Source organism: Toxorhynchites rutilus, chromosome 2, assembly GCF_029784135.1.
Source record: "Toxorhynchites rutilus septentrionalis strain SRP chromosome 2, ASM2978413v1, whole genome shotgun sequence".
In the NCBI taxonomy this organism is placed as follows: domain Eukaryota; kingdom Metazoa; phylum Arthropoda; class Insecta; order Diptera; family Culicidae; genus Toxorhynchites; species Toxorhynchites rutilus.
Window position 1 is genome coordinate 201,587,465 of NC_073745.1, and position 16,922 is coordinate 201,604,386.

General features: G+C 40.8%; 1 protein-coding gene across 6 annotated transcripts in view; it reads right to left on the minus strand.

Moving 5' to 3' along the window:
* Positions 1 to 16,922, minus strand: part of LOC129765694 (protein qui-1) — a 206,995-nt gene that overhangs the window by 22,689 nt on the left and 167,384 nt on the right. For all 6 annotated transcript variants that reach the window (XM_055766108.1, XM_055766112.1, XM_055766111.1 and 3 more), the window contains exons 15-17: positions 11,224 to 11,335; positions 10,141 to 10,323; positions 9,969 to 10,064 (exon numbers count right to left, since the gene is read on the minus strand). In XM_055766108.1, the coding sequence (XP_055622083.1) occupies positions 9,969 to 10,064; positions 10,141 to 10,323; positions 11,224 to 11,335 (391 nt within the window). The remainder of the gene's footprint in view (positions 1 to 9,968; positions 10,065 to 10,140; positions 10,324 to 11,223; positions 11,336 to 16,922) is intronic.

The following is a 16,922-nucleotide window of genomic DNA, read 5'->3' on the forward strand; positions in this document are numbered from 1 at the left end:
TTGTCATTTGACATTGCAATTTTTTGAACTTATATCTGTAAATAAAATCAGTTCGTTGTTTTTTTTGTTTGCCTAACTGATTTCAATGCTGAAAAAAATTACCAAATTATCTTTTAGATAACTCGTCTTGCTCAAATCTCTGTAGGGGAAGGAGGCGGGACCATCATCATCATCATCATCATCATCATGTAGCATCATTGTAGATAAATGAAAGAAAAAAATATTTTGCCGTGGTACAAAAACTACTCCGAACAAGAACACAAATAGATGTCATTTGCAATTTTTATTTTAGTTGTGGTCTAGCCACTGAGCTGCAACAGCTTTCCTTGGCATTTTTGGCATTTTTCAAGACTAAATATGAAATCAGGAAGATGTGACCCACACCCTTTTTATGGATAATCTGATAATCTACGTCGTATCACATCAGCAGCTAGGCAAAGCTAAAGTCTGTTCCATTCAGAATTTGGCAAAATTTCCGATTTCCCCATGGAGAAGAAAAAAATTGGTAAAAATATATTTTTGTAAGTACTTTATTAAGATTTAAGGCTGCTATTCTAGTGAACTTCCGAGCTTTTTGCTGAATACCTTCAATCAGTTTCTGCACTCTGCCTTGTGATAACGAGATGTCTTTAGAAATTTTGATTATCAACCGTATATGCCATCTTTTTCCAATACTTTCCCATATCAGATGGTGGTTTGATTAATTTGCCACACATGTTCAATTTACGATTGACGATTGCCTGATGTTCATCGAGGGGATGTAAGTCTGGACAATTAGGTGGACTCATATTTTTTCAATAAAATCAATATTATTCCGCTTATACCATTCTACGCCAACCCGACTATAATGGCAGGTGGCTAACTCGAGCTAGTACTTCACTGGACCTTCATCAGGTCAAATAAACGGCAAAATTATATTCTGAAACACTACTCCTTGTAATATTGTCCGTTCATAGTTACTCCTTTAGGAATCTTATTTTTTTTTCCACAACTACAGATGACTTGCCTCATCATCAACTTGCCTGGGAATTCATTTGCGGAGACAAATATGAACTTACCCGTAGAATCCCCCTTACGTTTAGCAAGGTAATATTTGAGACCCGAGATGTGTACAAACTAAGTTTTACAATGATGCCACATCCCATGTAGAGATTATTAAGCAGCTCTAATCCCTTCATATATTAGGCTGTCAAAAAAGTCCTGCTGTATTTTTTTTTTGAATTTTCATTTGTTCATAAAATTAGTTACAATCATCTGTTTTAAGTCAAATATGCGCCGTTTTGTTCGATGACTTGTTCCCAACGAGATGCCAACTTCATAATACCTCTGTTATAGAAGCTCGATTCCTTATTGGCAGAAAACTCGGATAGCCAATTTTCACAGGCCTCTTTTGTGGCTAACTTCTGACTACCTAGCTCGTTCGCCATGGACAAAAACAGGTGGTAGTCACTTGGTGCAATGTCCGGACTATACGGCGGATGCAAAAGAACCTCCCATCCGAGCTCCCGGAGCTTCTGGCGCGTCACCAAAGAAGTGTGTGGCCTGGCGTTGTCCTGATGGAAGACAATGCGGCCTCTGTTTATCAAAGATGGCCTCTTCTTCATTAGTGCTACCTTCAAGCGGTCCAGTTGTTGGCAGTACAGGTCCGAATTGAGCGTTTGGCCATAGGGAAACAGCTGATAATAGATTATTCCTTGACAATCCCACCAAACACACAGCAGAACCTTCCTGGCCGTTAATGAGGGCTTGGCCACCGTCTGAGCCGCTTCAGCGGGCTTCGACCACGACCGTTTGCGCTTCACGTTGTCGTAAGTGACCCACTTTTCATCGCCAGTCACCATCCGCTTCAGAAACGGGTCGATTTTGTTGCGATTCAGCAGCGATTCACATGCGTCGATACGGTCAAAGTTTTTTTTTTGCGTCAACGTGTGTGGCACCCATACATCGAGCTTCTTTGTGAATCCAAGCTTCTTCAAATGGTTAATAACGGTTTGATGACTTATCCCCAGCTCTTGACCGATGCTACGGCTGCTACTATGCCGGTCTTTCTCGGCTAATTCAGCGATTTTGTCGCAAATTTCGACGACAGGCCTTCCGGAGCGTGGCGCATCTTCGACGACATCTACACCAGAACGAAAACGTTGAAACCATCGTTGTGCGGTGGAAATGGAAACTGTATCGGGTCCATAAACTGCACAAATTTTATTGGCAGCTTGAGATGCATTTTGCCTTTGTCATAGTAGTACTGTAAAATATGTCGGATTTTCTCTTTATTTTGCTCCATATTTGCGACACTATAACTCAGGAACGACTTAACCAAACAAAACACTGTCAAGGACTATATTATAGCGCGCAAAAATACCTTTCCAACAAGCTATAGTATCTTTTCTGACTTCATTCATTATGAACACTATTTCTTATTTTGAATTAATATTTGTGAACATGCAGTTAGAGGAGCATGCAGTTAGAGGAACATGTGTTGTTGCCGAATAAACTTTTTTTTGTACTGACCTAAATTTTGTTATTTTGGTGCGATTGAAACAAATCTCATGTTTCCACTCAGTCCGTGACAATTCAACACCCGCGGTTATTTTTTGTTTGTTTACTCGGCGTATAATTATTTATCGGCAGAAATAGCGGGATAACAAGCGACTCACCGAGAAATTTGTAAATAGAATTAGTTTTGTAGGATTAAGTTTGTGTATAAGGTCGAGAGAGCAATAAAATAAACACGGGGTACAGACGTGGAATAAAGCTCACAATGAACGGTTAAAACGACTCGATGTTGATAATAAGATGAGCATACCATTAATTTGCTGATAACTTGTTGAGCATCGGCCTCGAATGGGCTATTTCCCCGGACGCTAAGTGAATCATTCGCTAGTGGATAAAAGTGCCCTGATCCCTTAGAACAGAAACAATAAGTGTCCCTTACAATTGGATCTTATTCACAACATTGTTTCGCTAAAAAACAAACTGCATAACTGCAGTTCTCCAACATGTCTAATCTTGCTCCACCTGGTCCAATCATCTCGCTTGCTGGGCTCCTCTTTTTGTTCCCACCAGTTTCGATGCGATGCGTAGAGTTGCACTTCGTACGGGGTCGGAGTTTGTTGGATCCTAGAGATTCGTGGAACCCATAGTAAGCACGACTTCCGTTGACTATTTAATTTAATTAATTAATTTATTTATGATGATACTACATCCCATTCAGAGATTAGAACTTCTTCACAATTTTTCGTCAATAAACCCGATCCATGGCTGCAGTTCTCCAACTCCTGACCGCACCGATTCTTGCTAAGTCCTTCTCCACCTGGTCCAACCACCTCGCTCGCTGGGCTCCTCTCCTTCTTGTTCCTTCTTCTTCTTCTTCTTATATGGCACTAACGTTCCTAGAGAAACTCCGCCGTCTCAACGTAATATTACTTGCGTAATTTTCATTAGTACTTAGTTGAGATTTCTATGCCAAATAACACGCCTTGAATGCATTCTGAGTGGCAAGCTCTAGAATACGCGTGACCACAGTGCAAGTCAGAGGAAATTTCTTTGAAGAAAAATTTCCCCGACCAGAACGGGAATCGAACCCGAACCCCCGGCATGCTAGGTTTGACGCTAACCACTCGGCCACGGGAGCTTCTTGTTCCTACCGGATTCGATGTGAACACTATTCTCCTTCTCCATACTCCGTCCATGCTTCATGCCCATAGCAAACCGGTCGAATAAGGGATTTGTACATGGTACACTTCGTACGGGGTCGAAATTTGTTGGATCTTAAGGATTTGCGGAGCCCATAGTCTTCCATTGACTATGCGTTTTCGAATTTCACTGCTGTTGTTGTTCTCAGTTGTTATCAACGAGCCAAGGTAGACAAATTTCTCTACCACCTCGATCTCGTCGCCGTCGATCACAACACTACTACCAAGAAGAACTCTGCTGCGATCAGTCCCTCCTGCTAGCATGTATTTAGTCTTAGACGCATTGATCCCAAGCCCAATCAGCCCTGCTTCGTGTTTCGATCATGTATACAAGTCAGCTGTCGTCGCATGTGTTTTTCCGATTATTTTCACGTCGTCGGCGAAGCAGACAAACTGACTAGACTTGTTGAAAATCGTACCCCGCATGTTGAACTACGCTCTCCGCATAACACCTTCCTGCGCCACGTTGACACGCAGACAGGAGAGTCCATTGCCTTGTCGAAGGCCCCTGTGAGTCCCAAACGATTCGGACAGCTCGCTTGAGATCCGCAAACTGCACCGCACTCCGTTCATCGTTGCCTGAATTAGTCTTGTCAGCTTTCGGGGAAAGTCGTGTTAGTCAATGATCCTCCATAGCTGTTGTCGGTCGATTGTATCATATGAGGCCTTGAAGTCAACGAAGATGTGATGCGTAGGGACCTGATACTCGCGGCACCCCATGATCTGCCGCAGTGTAAAAATCTGGTCCGTCGTCGTGCAATCGGGCATGAATCCGGCCTGATAACTTCCAACAAATCTACTTGCTGTTGGCGATAGACCGCGAAAGATGATCTGAGACAGAATTTTGTAAGCACCATTCAGGATTGTGATGGCACGATAGTTCCCACAACCCAGTTTCTCTTCTTTTTTATAGATGGGGCAGATTACCCCGTCCTTCCACTCCTCCGGTAGCTGTTCTGTGTCCCAGATCCTGACTATCAACCAGCGCAAATCCTATACAAGTTTTCCCGGATTTCCCTTGAAGAAATCCGCTACGAGGCCATCCCTATCAGCTACTTTGTGGTTTTTTAGCTGATTAATGGTCCTCCCATCGTCGGGGGTGGTACTTCGTCGTTGTTCATTGCACCGGTGTAGTCCTCCTCAATGCCGTATTGGTCTCGTTCCAAATTTTGTCGAGTTGCTCGTTACAGCACGGAAGCGCGCTGCATCCTTCTCGTTCAGGATCGCTCGGTACTCGTTGTCCTCTTTGTTCATATCCGATGACGGTCTCTGCTCTGCTGCTAATTGCTGCTTTCAAGTTGTTCCACCATTCATCGAGGGTAGCAGCATCCAGTTCGTCTACCTCCGGTAACGTAGCTTCAAGATGCACAGTGGTCCCTGAGAAAATGTAGGCCGCCAAAACCCATGAAATAAAGTTGCATAAAAACACAAAAATACTACAGTCTTGTGAGGTGCGTAGAAGAGAGATTAAATGAACAATGCCCTACCCCTCGCTGCTGACAGTATAACAGTGATGTTGGTGTTATATCATAGCAGCAGTAGTAGCACACATGTCACATCATTTCCTCCTTCAGCAGACAACGGTCGAATAGGTAAGTCACACTCAATATTTCCTCTCTGTATCGGGTGATTTCACTGTAGGATTATACTACCGGCATTGAGGAACCCTTGCAGTGAATATCGGAAGCACCACATTGGCGATCCTGCCGGACATTTTATGTTTTTTGGCAAAAAAAACAATACATTAAATATTCAGTGAAATCATCCGGCATAAAGGAAAGAAATTTAAGAAAATGGCGTGTTGGGACAACCGCCTGTGAAAATAAATGGCGTGTCGGGACAACCGCCTGAGATATTGCGTGTTGAGATAACCGCTTGGAAAAGTGACGTTTCGGGACAACCGTCTGAAAAAAGCGTGTTGGGACAACCGCTTGGAAAAAGTGACGTGTCGGGACAACCGTCTGAAAGATTGCGTGTTGGGACAACCGCTTGGAAAAAGGGGCGTGTCGGGACAACCGCCTAAAAACTGCGTGTTAGGACAACCGCTTTTGAAAAAAATGGTATGTCGAAGAAACCTCCCAATATCGAAAAGAAACAACGAGCCGTAAAATGCTCGAACAGTAACAATAGTTGCCAGGAAACAACATTGTATGCACTGAAGCAGATGATAGCTGGAAGTGTCGTGACATTCCGGCGTATGAAGCGACGACAAGTAATACGAACGTCCGATGAGATCAAATCCAACTTTTCTCATAAAACGTACTTGCAAACAAAATGTGGTTCAAAGTGGTTTTAAGAGTGGTTCAAATATATTGGAAGCTCTGAGACAGCGTCTCTATCCAACGCGTGTGACACATACAACGGTCACAACTGCTTTATCTTTCAATGGGTGAAGAATTGCAGGGTATTGTACGAGCATGTAAGTTGAGGCCAAACCTGAAGGAAGGTCATTGCTACACAACTTTTGTTAAGAACATCGAAAGTCATTTTTGATCAACAATCGACACTGCGGCTGAGCACGAAGCATTTTCGTGCACGCGACAACGATCAGGAGAATCGATTATGAGTTTCCATGCCAGACAAATGAGAATGTACGTCTTTGTGAGTATATTGCAGCAGATCAGAAACGTTTCGTCAAAGCTCAGTTGCTCAAGGACATGTTCAACCGTGAACTTGCTAGAATTGCTAGCACATTTAGTGGCGAAGCAAAATTCATCGTATAATCGGCAACGAGAGACGGGTGTATCAGATTGATACAGCTTGTACAATGATACTTCAATCAATCATATACGCTCTACCAAAGCTCCATTGAAGCGTAGGACGGGAAACGAATAAACCAGAGAATTTAGACTAAAGAATATCGTGCTAGCATTGCTTTTTCTAGGAGTCGTCGGGAACGTTGTTCCAAATGCAATAGGAGGGCGTACCGCAACAGGTTCTGCCCGTTATAAAATTGAAATGCAGTAAATGCGGTCAACTTGGGCCGCGTCCTGCCGACTGAAACGCGTTAAAACGCAGAATTCAACTGCAAAAGATGAGACAACCCAATTGGAAGTGGAAGCTTTGTAGTCAGGAAAGTGGTCGAAGTATCTGAGCAGATTTTAAGCTGTCTCGAATGACCTATCCATCAAGAACGGAACATTGACAAAACTCAATTGTGCGAGTGCCACAGATGCTGATCAATGGGTCATGCGAAACTTGTGCCACAAATGGTAGACCGGTGAAACCAACTCCAATGCAAAGGATATTCTCTACTAAAACGGTTTGAGAGACGATTGCGCTCGATACCAATGGTGAAGAATTTGAAAGCTTTTTTCGTGGAAGAGGAATTCAGACAATATACTCTACACCATTTTTCCAACAACAAAATGGGCTAGTCGAAAATTTCATGAGAATTGTTAATAAAGCAATGTCAACCGCATCGTCAATCGGGAACAACTACAATGATGAGCTGCAGGCTGCAATACAGTAACATAATGCCTATAACATAATGCCTAAACCTATAAAATATGTGGACATGTGACAAACTGTATTAGTGATAGAGAGAGTATCCTTCCTTTTTTAAAATGCGCGCCACTCAGTTAGTTGATCTCATAGCGGAGCGCTAGTGGTCTCGTTCAAGAGGGGATACTGTAAAGTTTTGTCCCGACACGGACAAGCGGATGTTCGGTTATTGCAACACAGCGTGCATTTCGGAATCGCTTTAATTTAGCCCCGTTGGCTCCAGTCCCAGACCGCAAATCAATTGTTACATGGGTCACTACATTCAGACAAGTGCGACAAAAGGAAGAACTGGAGTCACTCGGCCCGTTAGATCTCCTGAGAACATTGAAGCAGTGAGAGCGTCATTGTTGCGATCGCCACGGCGTTCTGCGTGCAAACACGCATCTGCCCTTGGACCGTCCGATCGTTCTGTGAGAAGAATTCTTCGTGATGATCTTCATTTTCATCCCTATAAGATGGCGATGGTGCAGGAACTTTCAGAACGTAACTTCGATTTTCGGATGAACGCGTGCGTGCTTTTTCTTGATGTCGTTCCCGAGGGTGCTATTGTTTTTTTTTAGCGATGAAACCCATTTTCATTTGTGTGGGTCGGTTAACAAACAAAACATGCGCTACTGGGCTGACACCAACCCTTGAAAATTGCATCAAAAGACTTTGCATTCACCCAAAGTCACAGTGTGGTGTGCAATTTCCTCAGCTGGAATTATTGGTCCCTGGTTTTTTGAGGAAAATGAGTTTACTTTTTCCTCTTTGAATGTTTTCATAGTCTCGGGACCAAGGGCGCTTTTCATATTTTTTTCTGAAAAGCTGAGGATTTTTTACATAATATATGTCGAAACCAGAGAGGCGTTTTTTTTTCGTTTTTGAGTTATGATTTTTCAAAGTTCACGGATGGTTCGAAAAATCATTTTTTTCCTTTTTTTTTTGTTTTTTGGTGAACCCAAATTGAAAAATGAACTTTGCGTATCCGAAAACATGCATTTTGATACCGAACACGATAAAAACTGAAAATTCTGAACTTTGCCTCCTTGCCCCTCCCCACCGTTTTGGTTTTTTGGTGAAACCGAGTTGAAAAATGAACTCTGCGTATCCGAAAACATACATTTTGATACCAAACACGATAAAAACTGAAAATCTTGAACTAGAACGAAGTCGATAAGTTTTAGGCCGTTTTCGTTGGTTCGCTGATGGGCGCTGAACCTACCCCTTTTCTGTCAGAATACGACCAAGATCCCACGGGGAGGTAGGAATAGGAGTTACTAGACAGGAAGCTAAGGACCACATATGGGGTCTATTTTATGCCTGCAGGTACGTAAAATACCAATGGTACGCTTAGTCCAGTCGTTTACCAACCAAACGACTTCTGTTGACTGTGCGTCTTCGAATTTCAAGGCTTTTGTCGGTTGTTATCAACGAACCAAGAGAAATACTACACACAAGTAGACAAAGTCCTGGATCACTTAGAGCTCGTCACCGTAGATCACAACACTACTAGAATTCTTTTACGATTAGCCCCTCCTGCTAACATGTATTTAGTCTTAGATACATTGATCAGTCGAGTATACAAGTCCGCTACCGTCGTATGTGTTCTTCCGATTATGTCCACCTCATCGTCGAAGCAGATAAACTAAATGTCTCGAGTTTCAAATGCGATTGTTTTGCCTCGAATTTCTTTGTGAATTTTCAGTGCGTTCAATTTTTCTGAATAGCTTACAGGACATGCAACCTCCTGTCTTGCCGGAGGACCATCGTGCAAAACTCTGTTCAGAGTCCCACTTAATAACATGTTAAATTTGCCATAAAACATAACATAACACACATACATAAAACATGTTAAATTTGCAAAATAATAACTCAAAAAGGAGAAATAACAACTCTCTGATTTTCGGATATATCATGTAAAAAAACCTCTGCTTTCCAGAAAAAAATATTTAAAAAAAATATTACCCGAGAAAATTATGAAGAACTAACTCAATCAATAATTACAAAAACGTAAATCCGATTTTTCCGCAATACTAATATTTTTTCAAAGAAAACTAACTCATACGATTTAAGTTGATATGTCGATTATCTGAAGCTTCAAAAGTTATGAATTTTTGAAGTGGAAAAAAGAGGGAAAATTTTTTTTTACCCATCCGTCAACTTTGAAACGAAACGAAAAAAACAGTATCTTTGATATCGAGATATGTTATGTAAAAAATCCTCAGCTTACAAGAAAAAATATGAAAAAATGAACAGCAAGCTAACTATTTTTTCGTAAAAGATTATCTGAATCGGTTCTGTGGTTCAAAAAAAATTTTTTGGGAGAAAGTGGAAAAAATTGATTTCTTGGACCACCCTAAAATGGAAACGGTCACCCTAACAAAAAAAATAATAAAAAATACGGGTCTAATTTTTTGCGATAAAGAACTAAATTACCGCTTTTGACGAAAACCTGAGAACCACTATAACGGTTTGACATAAAATGGCTGTATATGATATTTTTTTTTCTTTTTTTATGTTATTTTTATATGCGTACCAACCCAAGAGGTACCGTAGAAAAATTATAATTGAATTCTCTCATAATTGTCTCCCATTAATCAGAGACAAGTAGGATGGAAAGTTCTGGAAAAGTTCATCACTAGCAAAGTTGTAATACACCCGAGAAATTGTGAAAGATTACGGCATGAAAAACCATTCAACTTACTCTTTCGATTTTCATTGCTTCAACTCATATTGGCATTGGGAATAATTTTGTTAATAGGATTATATTGATTGTAAGCGGCTTACCTTCGATTTATGTCCTTTCAGCGCGTGAAGGTCCGTCCCCGTCGCGAGTGCTCTCAAATATAATCCATTGTCCGAGCAGTATGCCACCAGGAATATCTGCGAATCGAAAGGGTCGGTTTCGCATTAAAAATTACAATTTATTATGTTTTTTTTTCATTCGTTTCTGGCTTACCGAATCACAAGAGATCTGAATATTGTGCACGGGATGCGCCAGCTGGATACAATTCAGAAGGGTGAAATCTTGCAATGACCACAAACACACGGTACAATCGTGGCTAGACGAGACGAGAACCTCACTTGGCATGGCCACGTGTAGGGCGGTGACCGGTCCCCGATGGTGATTGATTCTAGTGACCTAATAGTGAAAAGTATTAATAGTTTATTTATGACAAATTATACTCATTTATTTATTCATCGGTTGTGATTGCACCATATTGATTTCGAGGGAGGTGGTGCTAGAAACGATGATTAAAAATTAAAAAAAGTTTCATTCCTTCACACCTGGGTGATTTTTGAGGAGCGAACGAAAACGTGGGATGCCTCTAAGTTACAAAAATTCTCGGATTGATGATTGAAACTGATATTTAGATAACAATGGACCTCTTTTAATTAAAGTAATGATCGTTTCATTTTATGCCTTCATTAACTATGGCCCCTGGAAATTATGCTTGTTAAACGTCCATTATTTTACAGTGATTTTACACAATCATCAATTATCGCTTTTTTCAAACCGATGCAATACTGTAGTCATCGTAGTTCAAACCCATTATTGCGTACATAACTTTTCGCATAGGTGATCACTCAGCTGTTAAAATGATGTGACTCAATTACATAATTGAGTGATTCAATAAAGCTTCGGGAGAGGATAGGTGGAAAATGGTTATGTCATGTCAGCGATAAAATACACGAGTTCTTTTTTTAACGGGATTATTTAGTTTCGGTGTTATTTGCTCTTACAAATCATAAATAATAATGTTCTAGGATCATCTATTTAGGAATTTGAACTAATAAAATCGTCGAAAACGTCTTCAATCCGTTATGACAATGATACATTGTTTACAAGGTGACATTGGTTTTTGGCACTTGTGAAATCTGAAAGTGATGTGATAATAACAGTTGTCAGCACTACTTGTGGACAACTCCGAACCCCCATCAAATCCCAATACCTACATCATTCCTTCCTCCCAGTCTACGGATTCAAACATGAAATCAATACGGGAAGTGCAAAACGATGTTAAACAACCATCACAATTACCAGTTTCCCACTTCCGAACAGCGATACGATGATGCTGCAGTCATCCCCGCCGCTGATAATGTATTTGTTCTCCAGTGCTAATGTGACACAGATTACCGGTGCTATGTGTTCGCTGTTGTGATTTTGAAGAGAGAGAGAGAGACAAGAAAAAAATAATTTTATTAGTATAAATGATAAAGGTGAGAACAAAACACATAACTTTCAACGCGTATGAAATAAACAGATTTTTCAAATTCAATGCGGAAAGCCTTTACAAAGTTGGGCATGAATTCTCCGGTGATGATTCGATCTGACATATTGCCATCGAGAATAGCGCTAGGAAAATTAAATTACCCGCTTTTCGGTGAAGCCAACGGAAGTAGATGGAAAACTTTCAGAGCGGTTGCTATCGGGTGATTGTCTTACACACGTACCGAACCATACCTTCTGTTCCTTCGCGTTTAGGTGCGGCTAAAGGGAGCGCCTAATGTAAATGTAAACTGGCGAGGCGTTTGGGATTCCACGAGGATAATCATTTTACCAACTTTGAAAGTGATAAATGATTTGCCACTTTTGTTGAGTAATGTTCTAAAGTGATTTACTGGTTAAATGTGTGTTATCGCAACAGAGCTCTCGTGTTTATGCGGATAGTTTAAAGATGCTCCTGTTTAAAATAATCTTGAAATTCAAACGCACAATTACACTTTTGTGACCCACAAATCATTTGCCAAGCAATCAACGAAGATCCCTAAAGTATCGAACTATTCACTGCATGTGTTTTGTAAACTTTTAGATGCCCATTCGTTGTACTCACCAGAATGTAGAATGCAGCCGAAACCAAATTTCTCAACATGTGAAATTTGTATATTTTGCAAATGTACAAATGCAATGCTGCCATACAAATGAAACATAAATTTCTGCATTACTCGAGAATTAATCAAGAAAATGAAACCAAATTGAGAATATTGATGTTTTAGGGTACAATAAATGTTTCTATGATGGTTACACTCTCCACCCTCCTCTCTAAGGTGGGGCTGTCATAGAAATGAAACACAAATTCCTGCATTACTCGAGAATTAATCAAGCAAATGAAACCAAATTTAACATATGGAGGCAATTACATAGTGGCAAGTGCCGTTAGTCCATGATGATGAGTTTTGTTAGAAATACTAGGAATTTTATAGTAAAAAGTAAATTCAACGGAGTCGAATAGAAGATCAATCAATCAACAGTTTTGCGATTGGACCCATGAACTTGCTCATAGTAATAAAACGTGAATGTTTGAAGGTATGAATTATTGTATTATATTGAAGTTTGCAACTTTATGAGCTTGAGCTATTCATGGAACGAGTTCAGGTGTCGAAAAGTTATATTTCTCTAGTCTGCCGCTTGATACATACGAGTAACTTCCGATTGTTCGATGAAATGATTATGAATAACATTGGTTATGTGGAGGGAGTGTTGGGAGATTTGGAAGAAATTTTTTTAGACCAGGTATGTAAACAGATATACATTGTTTTCTTTAGGTGGTTCCAATAGTAGGGATACCATCTGGTCGGAGTTGAAAATCAGGACACCTGTCACCAAAGTTGCCAACTATAATTTCTAAAAATCAGGAAGAAATCAGGATAGCTCATATTGAGTTGTACGGAATGTTCATGGTGATTTTTGAGAAAACAAAAGCATAATTTTTAGAAGCAGGCTTACATATATTAAATTTTATTGTACATCCTACATACTTATTGTTTTGTTCTATAATCTTTCGCCATCTTTCACACAGCTTGAAAATTCTATCCTCTCAGAACATATTTGCTTTCTCGTATTTTTTTCTTGGCTGGTCATAGAGTTGAAGTTTTCGTCATTGAGAGAATTTGGTCGTTGATATTTTTTCCCAACAACCTACATCATCAATACAGTGAATTGCAGAGAAATAAATGTTCAGAATTTCTTTGAATTTATTATTCATACTTTAGAATGGATCTCACCAAATGAGGAAAGCATATCAGCAATGGATGAATTGTTGAATGTTTTTCAAATGTTGACGCTATTTGATTCGATTGTAGATTTTTTGATTATAGTTCACCATTAAAGTGGAATCCCAATATATTTTCTACGGATAATTTTCATTCTGATAAAGCAAAAAGTAAAAATCAGGAAAAATCGGGATCTAAAAAGTCTGGGAAATCCTGAAAAATCAGGAAGGTTTGCATCTCTGCCTGTCATAGTTACGATTATGACCAAACCGTAGTGATTCTTTGAGATATAAATATTAGGCTGTCAAAAAAGTCCTGCGGTATTTTTTTTTAATTTTCATTTGTTCATAAAATTATTTACAATCATCTGTTTTAAGTCAAATATGCGCCGTTTTGTTCGATGACTTGTTCCCAACGAGATGCCAACTTCATAATACCCCTGTTATAGAAGCTCGCTTCCTTATTGGCAAAAAACTCGGATAGCCAATTTTCATAGGCCTCTTTTGTGGCTAACTTCTGACTATCTAGCTCGTTCGCCATGGACAAAAACAGGTGGTAGTCACTTGGTGCAAGGTCCGGACTATACGGCGGATGCAAAAGAACCTCCCATCCGAGCTCCCGGAGCTTCTGGCGCGTCATCAAAGAAGTGTGTGGCCTGGCGTTGTCCTGATGGAAGATAATGCGGCCTCTGTTTATCAAAGATGGCCTCTTCTTCATGAGTGCTACCTTCAAGCGGTCCAGTTGTTGGCAGTACAGGCGTTTGGCCATAGGGAAGCAGCTCATAATAGATTATTCCTTGACAATCCCACCAAACACACAGCAGAACCTTCCTGGCCGTTAATGAGGGCTTGGCCACCGTCTGAGCCGCTTCAGCGGGCTTCGACCACGACCGTTTGCGCTTCACGTTGTCGTAAGTGACCCACTTTTCATCGCCAGTCACCATCCGCTTCAGAAACGGGTCGATTTTGTTGCGATTCAGCAGCGATTCACATGCGTCGATACGGTCAAAGATTTTTTTTTTGCGTCAACGTGTGTGGCACCCATACATCTAGCTTCTTTGTGAATCCAAGCTTCTTCAAATGGTTAATAACGGTTTGATGACTTATCCCCAGCTCTTGACCGATGCTACGGCTGCTACTATGCCGGTCTTTCTCGGCTAATTCAGCGATTTTGTCGCAATTTTCGACGACAGGCCTTCTGGAGCGTGGCGCATCTTCGACGACCTCTACACCAGAACGATAACGTTGAAACCATCGTTGTGCGGTGGAAATGGAAACTGTATCGGGTCCATAAACTGCACAAATTTTATTGGCAGCTTGAGATGCATTTTTGCCTTTGTCATAGTAGTACTGTAAAATATGTCGGATTTTCTCTTTATTTTGCTCCATATTTGCGACACTATAACTTACGAACGACTTAACCAAACAAAACAGCCTAATAAATAAGAAACACGTGAAATTTATTTATTTAACATATTTCTTGGGCGATCCATGCGGTGAAAATACTTCGGAGATGATGGCTTCTGTCTTTTTACAAGCACAGGAGATTTTTTGTCGGTTTCAGAGTCATCAAACATCAATTGCAATAGTATCGAAGTACAAGCCACAGGTATTAAATGCAAGAGGTCCTTCTGCAACCAAAATTTTCTGAGCGACTGGATTTCTGCACCACATAGTTCAGCATGGGTTTGGAAGTGGATGCCAATCGAATACTCTGGCAATGTTTCGGTGTTTGGATATGCTTTTCCTAATCAGATCTACCTGTAATGTTTCATTGTTGATTTCAAAATTCAAACGCAATCAATTAAAACTAGAGGGAAAACGATAGTTTGATAGGAAACATTTGGAGTTGGAAGGAAATACGTCTACGAGAAGTATCAGTAGATGGAGAATTCACCGCTCGAGGAGGTCTTAAATAAAAGTGTTCGAAGTCGGGTCGATGAGTTTGGGTCTCGGAAACAAGTTACTGACTGGGTAAAGAACCAAGCAGCAGGATAACTATCTTCAGATGTGCCTTAGCGGGCCATTACATGTGCAGTAAAACACTTTAGCCAATAGACCCCGGGTCCGTTCCCAAAACAGGTTGTCGCCCGACAAGTAATGCCCAAAGATTTACCCGAATCGGCAAGCCTGAAAAGTGGCTGATGTTCATGAGCTGCATTTAAAAACACAGTATCTGCTTATGGCTTCAACAATAGCAAAAATCTTTCTCGACTTCAACGGTGTTTGAAAGGACGATCTTCCGGACAGCTTTCCCATGGATCTGCAACGTCTAAAGTGACTGGAATGACGCATGCGAACAAACGAAGCACTGAAAGAGAACCTTCATCGTCGGAGCCGCGAGTACCAGGAAAAGGGTTATGCCCACCGAGCAACGTATGAAGAATTACAGTCGGCTGATCCAAACCGAGTGTGGTATCTTCCCATCAGCGTTGTTACCAATCCCAATGAGCCTGGGAAAATTCGTTCAGTGTGGGATGCCGTGGCTAAAGTTGACGGTATCTCTTTAAATCCTTTTCTTTCGCCAGGACCTAACCTTCCGGTACCATTAACACAAGTTCTGTTTCGCTCCCGCCATTTTCCGGTCGCTTCGCTAGTTACATTAACGACTTCATTTGACGATGAAGAATGAAATGAGCACGGAGTGTCGTAGAGGAGATAGCAACGAAAACGCGCGAATGACTTGATTCATGTTTACAGAGATATTCATTTCGAATTTATTCTGGTTGTAGCTCAACCCTTACAGTTTAAGAATGAAATTCGATTTCGGTCATATGACCACCACGGGTCCATTTACAGTGATCGATCCGGAATGTTGCGAATTTCGCGATGGATGTTGTCTCTAAGCTTTTCTAAAGTTGTTGCCTTGTTGACATAAACCAGTGACTTGACATAGCCCCATAAAAGAAATACAATGGCGTCAAATCGCATGAACGAGACGGCCAATTGATAGGTCCATTTCTCGAAATAATACGTTCACTCTCAGTTCACCCTAACGACACTCAGTTTTGTAGATCTCACCGTTTATGGTGCCTGTGGTCTCGTATGGTTCACTCCGTTCGCTACTAGTATATATGGCCTGCCATATGAGGTACTTCGGAACGAATTTGGACAGTTTTTGTTTTCATTTGAAACGGCCATCCAGAGCCAACTTTTCCTTACCCGTGAAATTTTCATGTCCCAAGAGAAACTGCATCCAAAATAAATATTTAGCACATTTTTGACATTCTCATACATTACATTAAACGAGCTTGAAAGTTTTATCAAATGGGCTATCCACCCATACTGGTATAGCATACCCATACTGGTACAGCATTTACTCAAACGAGAGGCGAGTTTGTGAATAATATATATGTCATATTAATACGAGGGTCGTTCAAAAAATAAGTTTCAGTGCCTCAGAAATCGCGGAAAAATAAAGTTAGGACAAAAAACAAGGTGATTTTCGTAATCTACATTTTCTTTTATATTTTTATACATAATCGCCATAACGTTCGAGGTATTTTTCATAGCGTGGCACGAGTTTTTCTATTCCGAGCGCGATGTACGTAGCGTCCAACTTTTTGAAGTACGATGTAACTGCGTCACGAATTTCTCCAGTGTTATCGAATCGTTGACCGCCGAACGCCTGTTTCATCACCGGGAATAAGTGAAAGTCGCTAGGGGCGAGGTCTGGGGAGTAAGAAGGATGCTCGAACACAGTCCATTTGAATTTCTTCAATTGCTCTTGAGTTACGCATTATCGTGG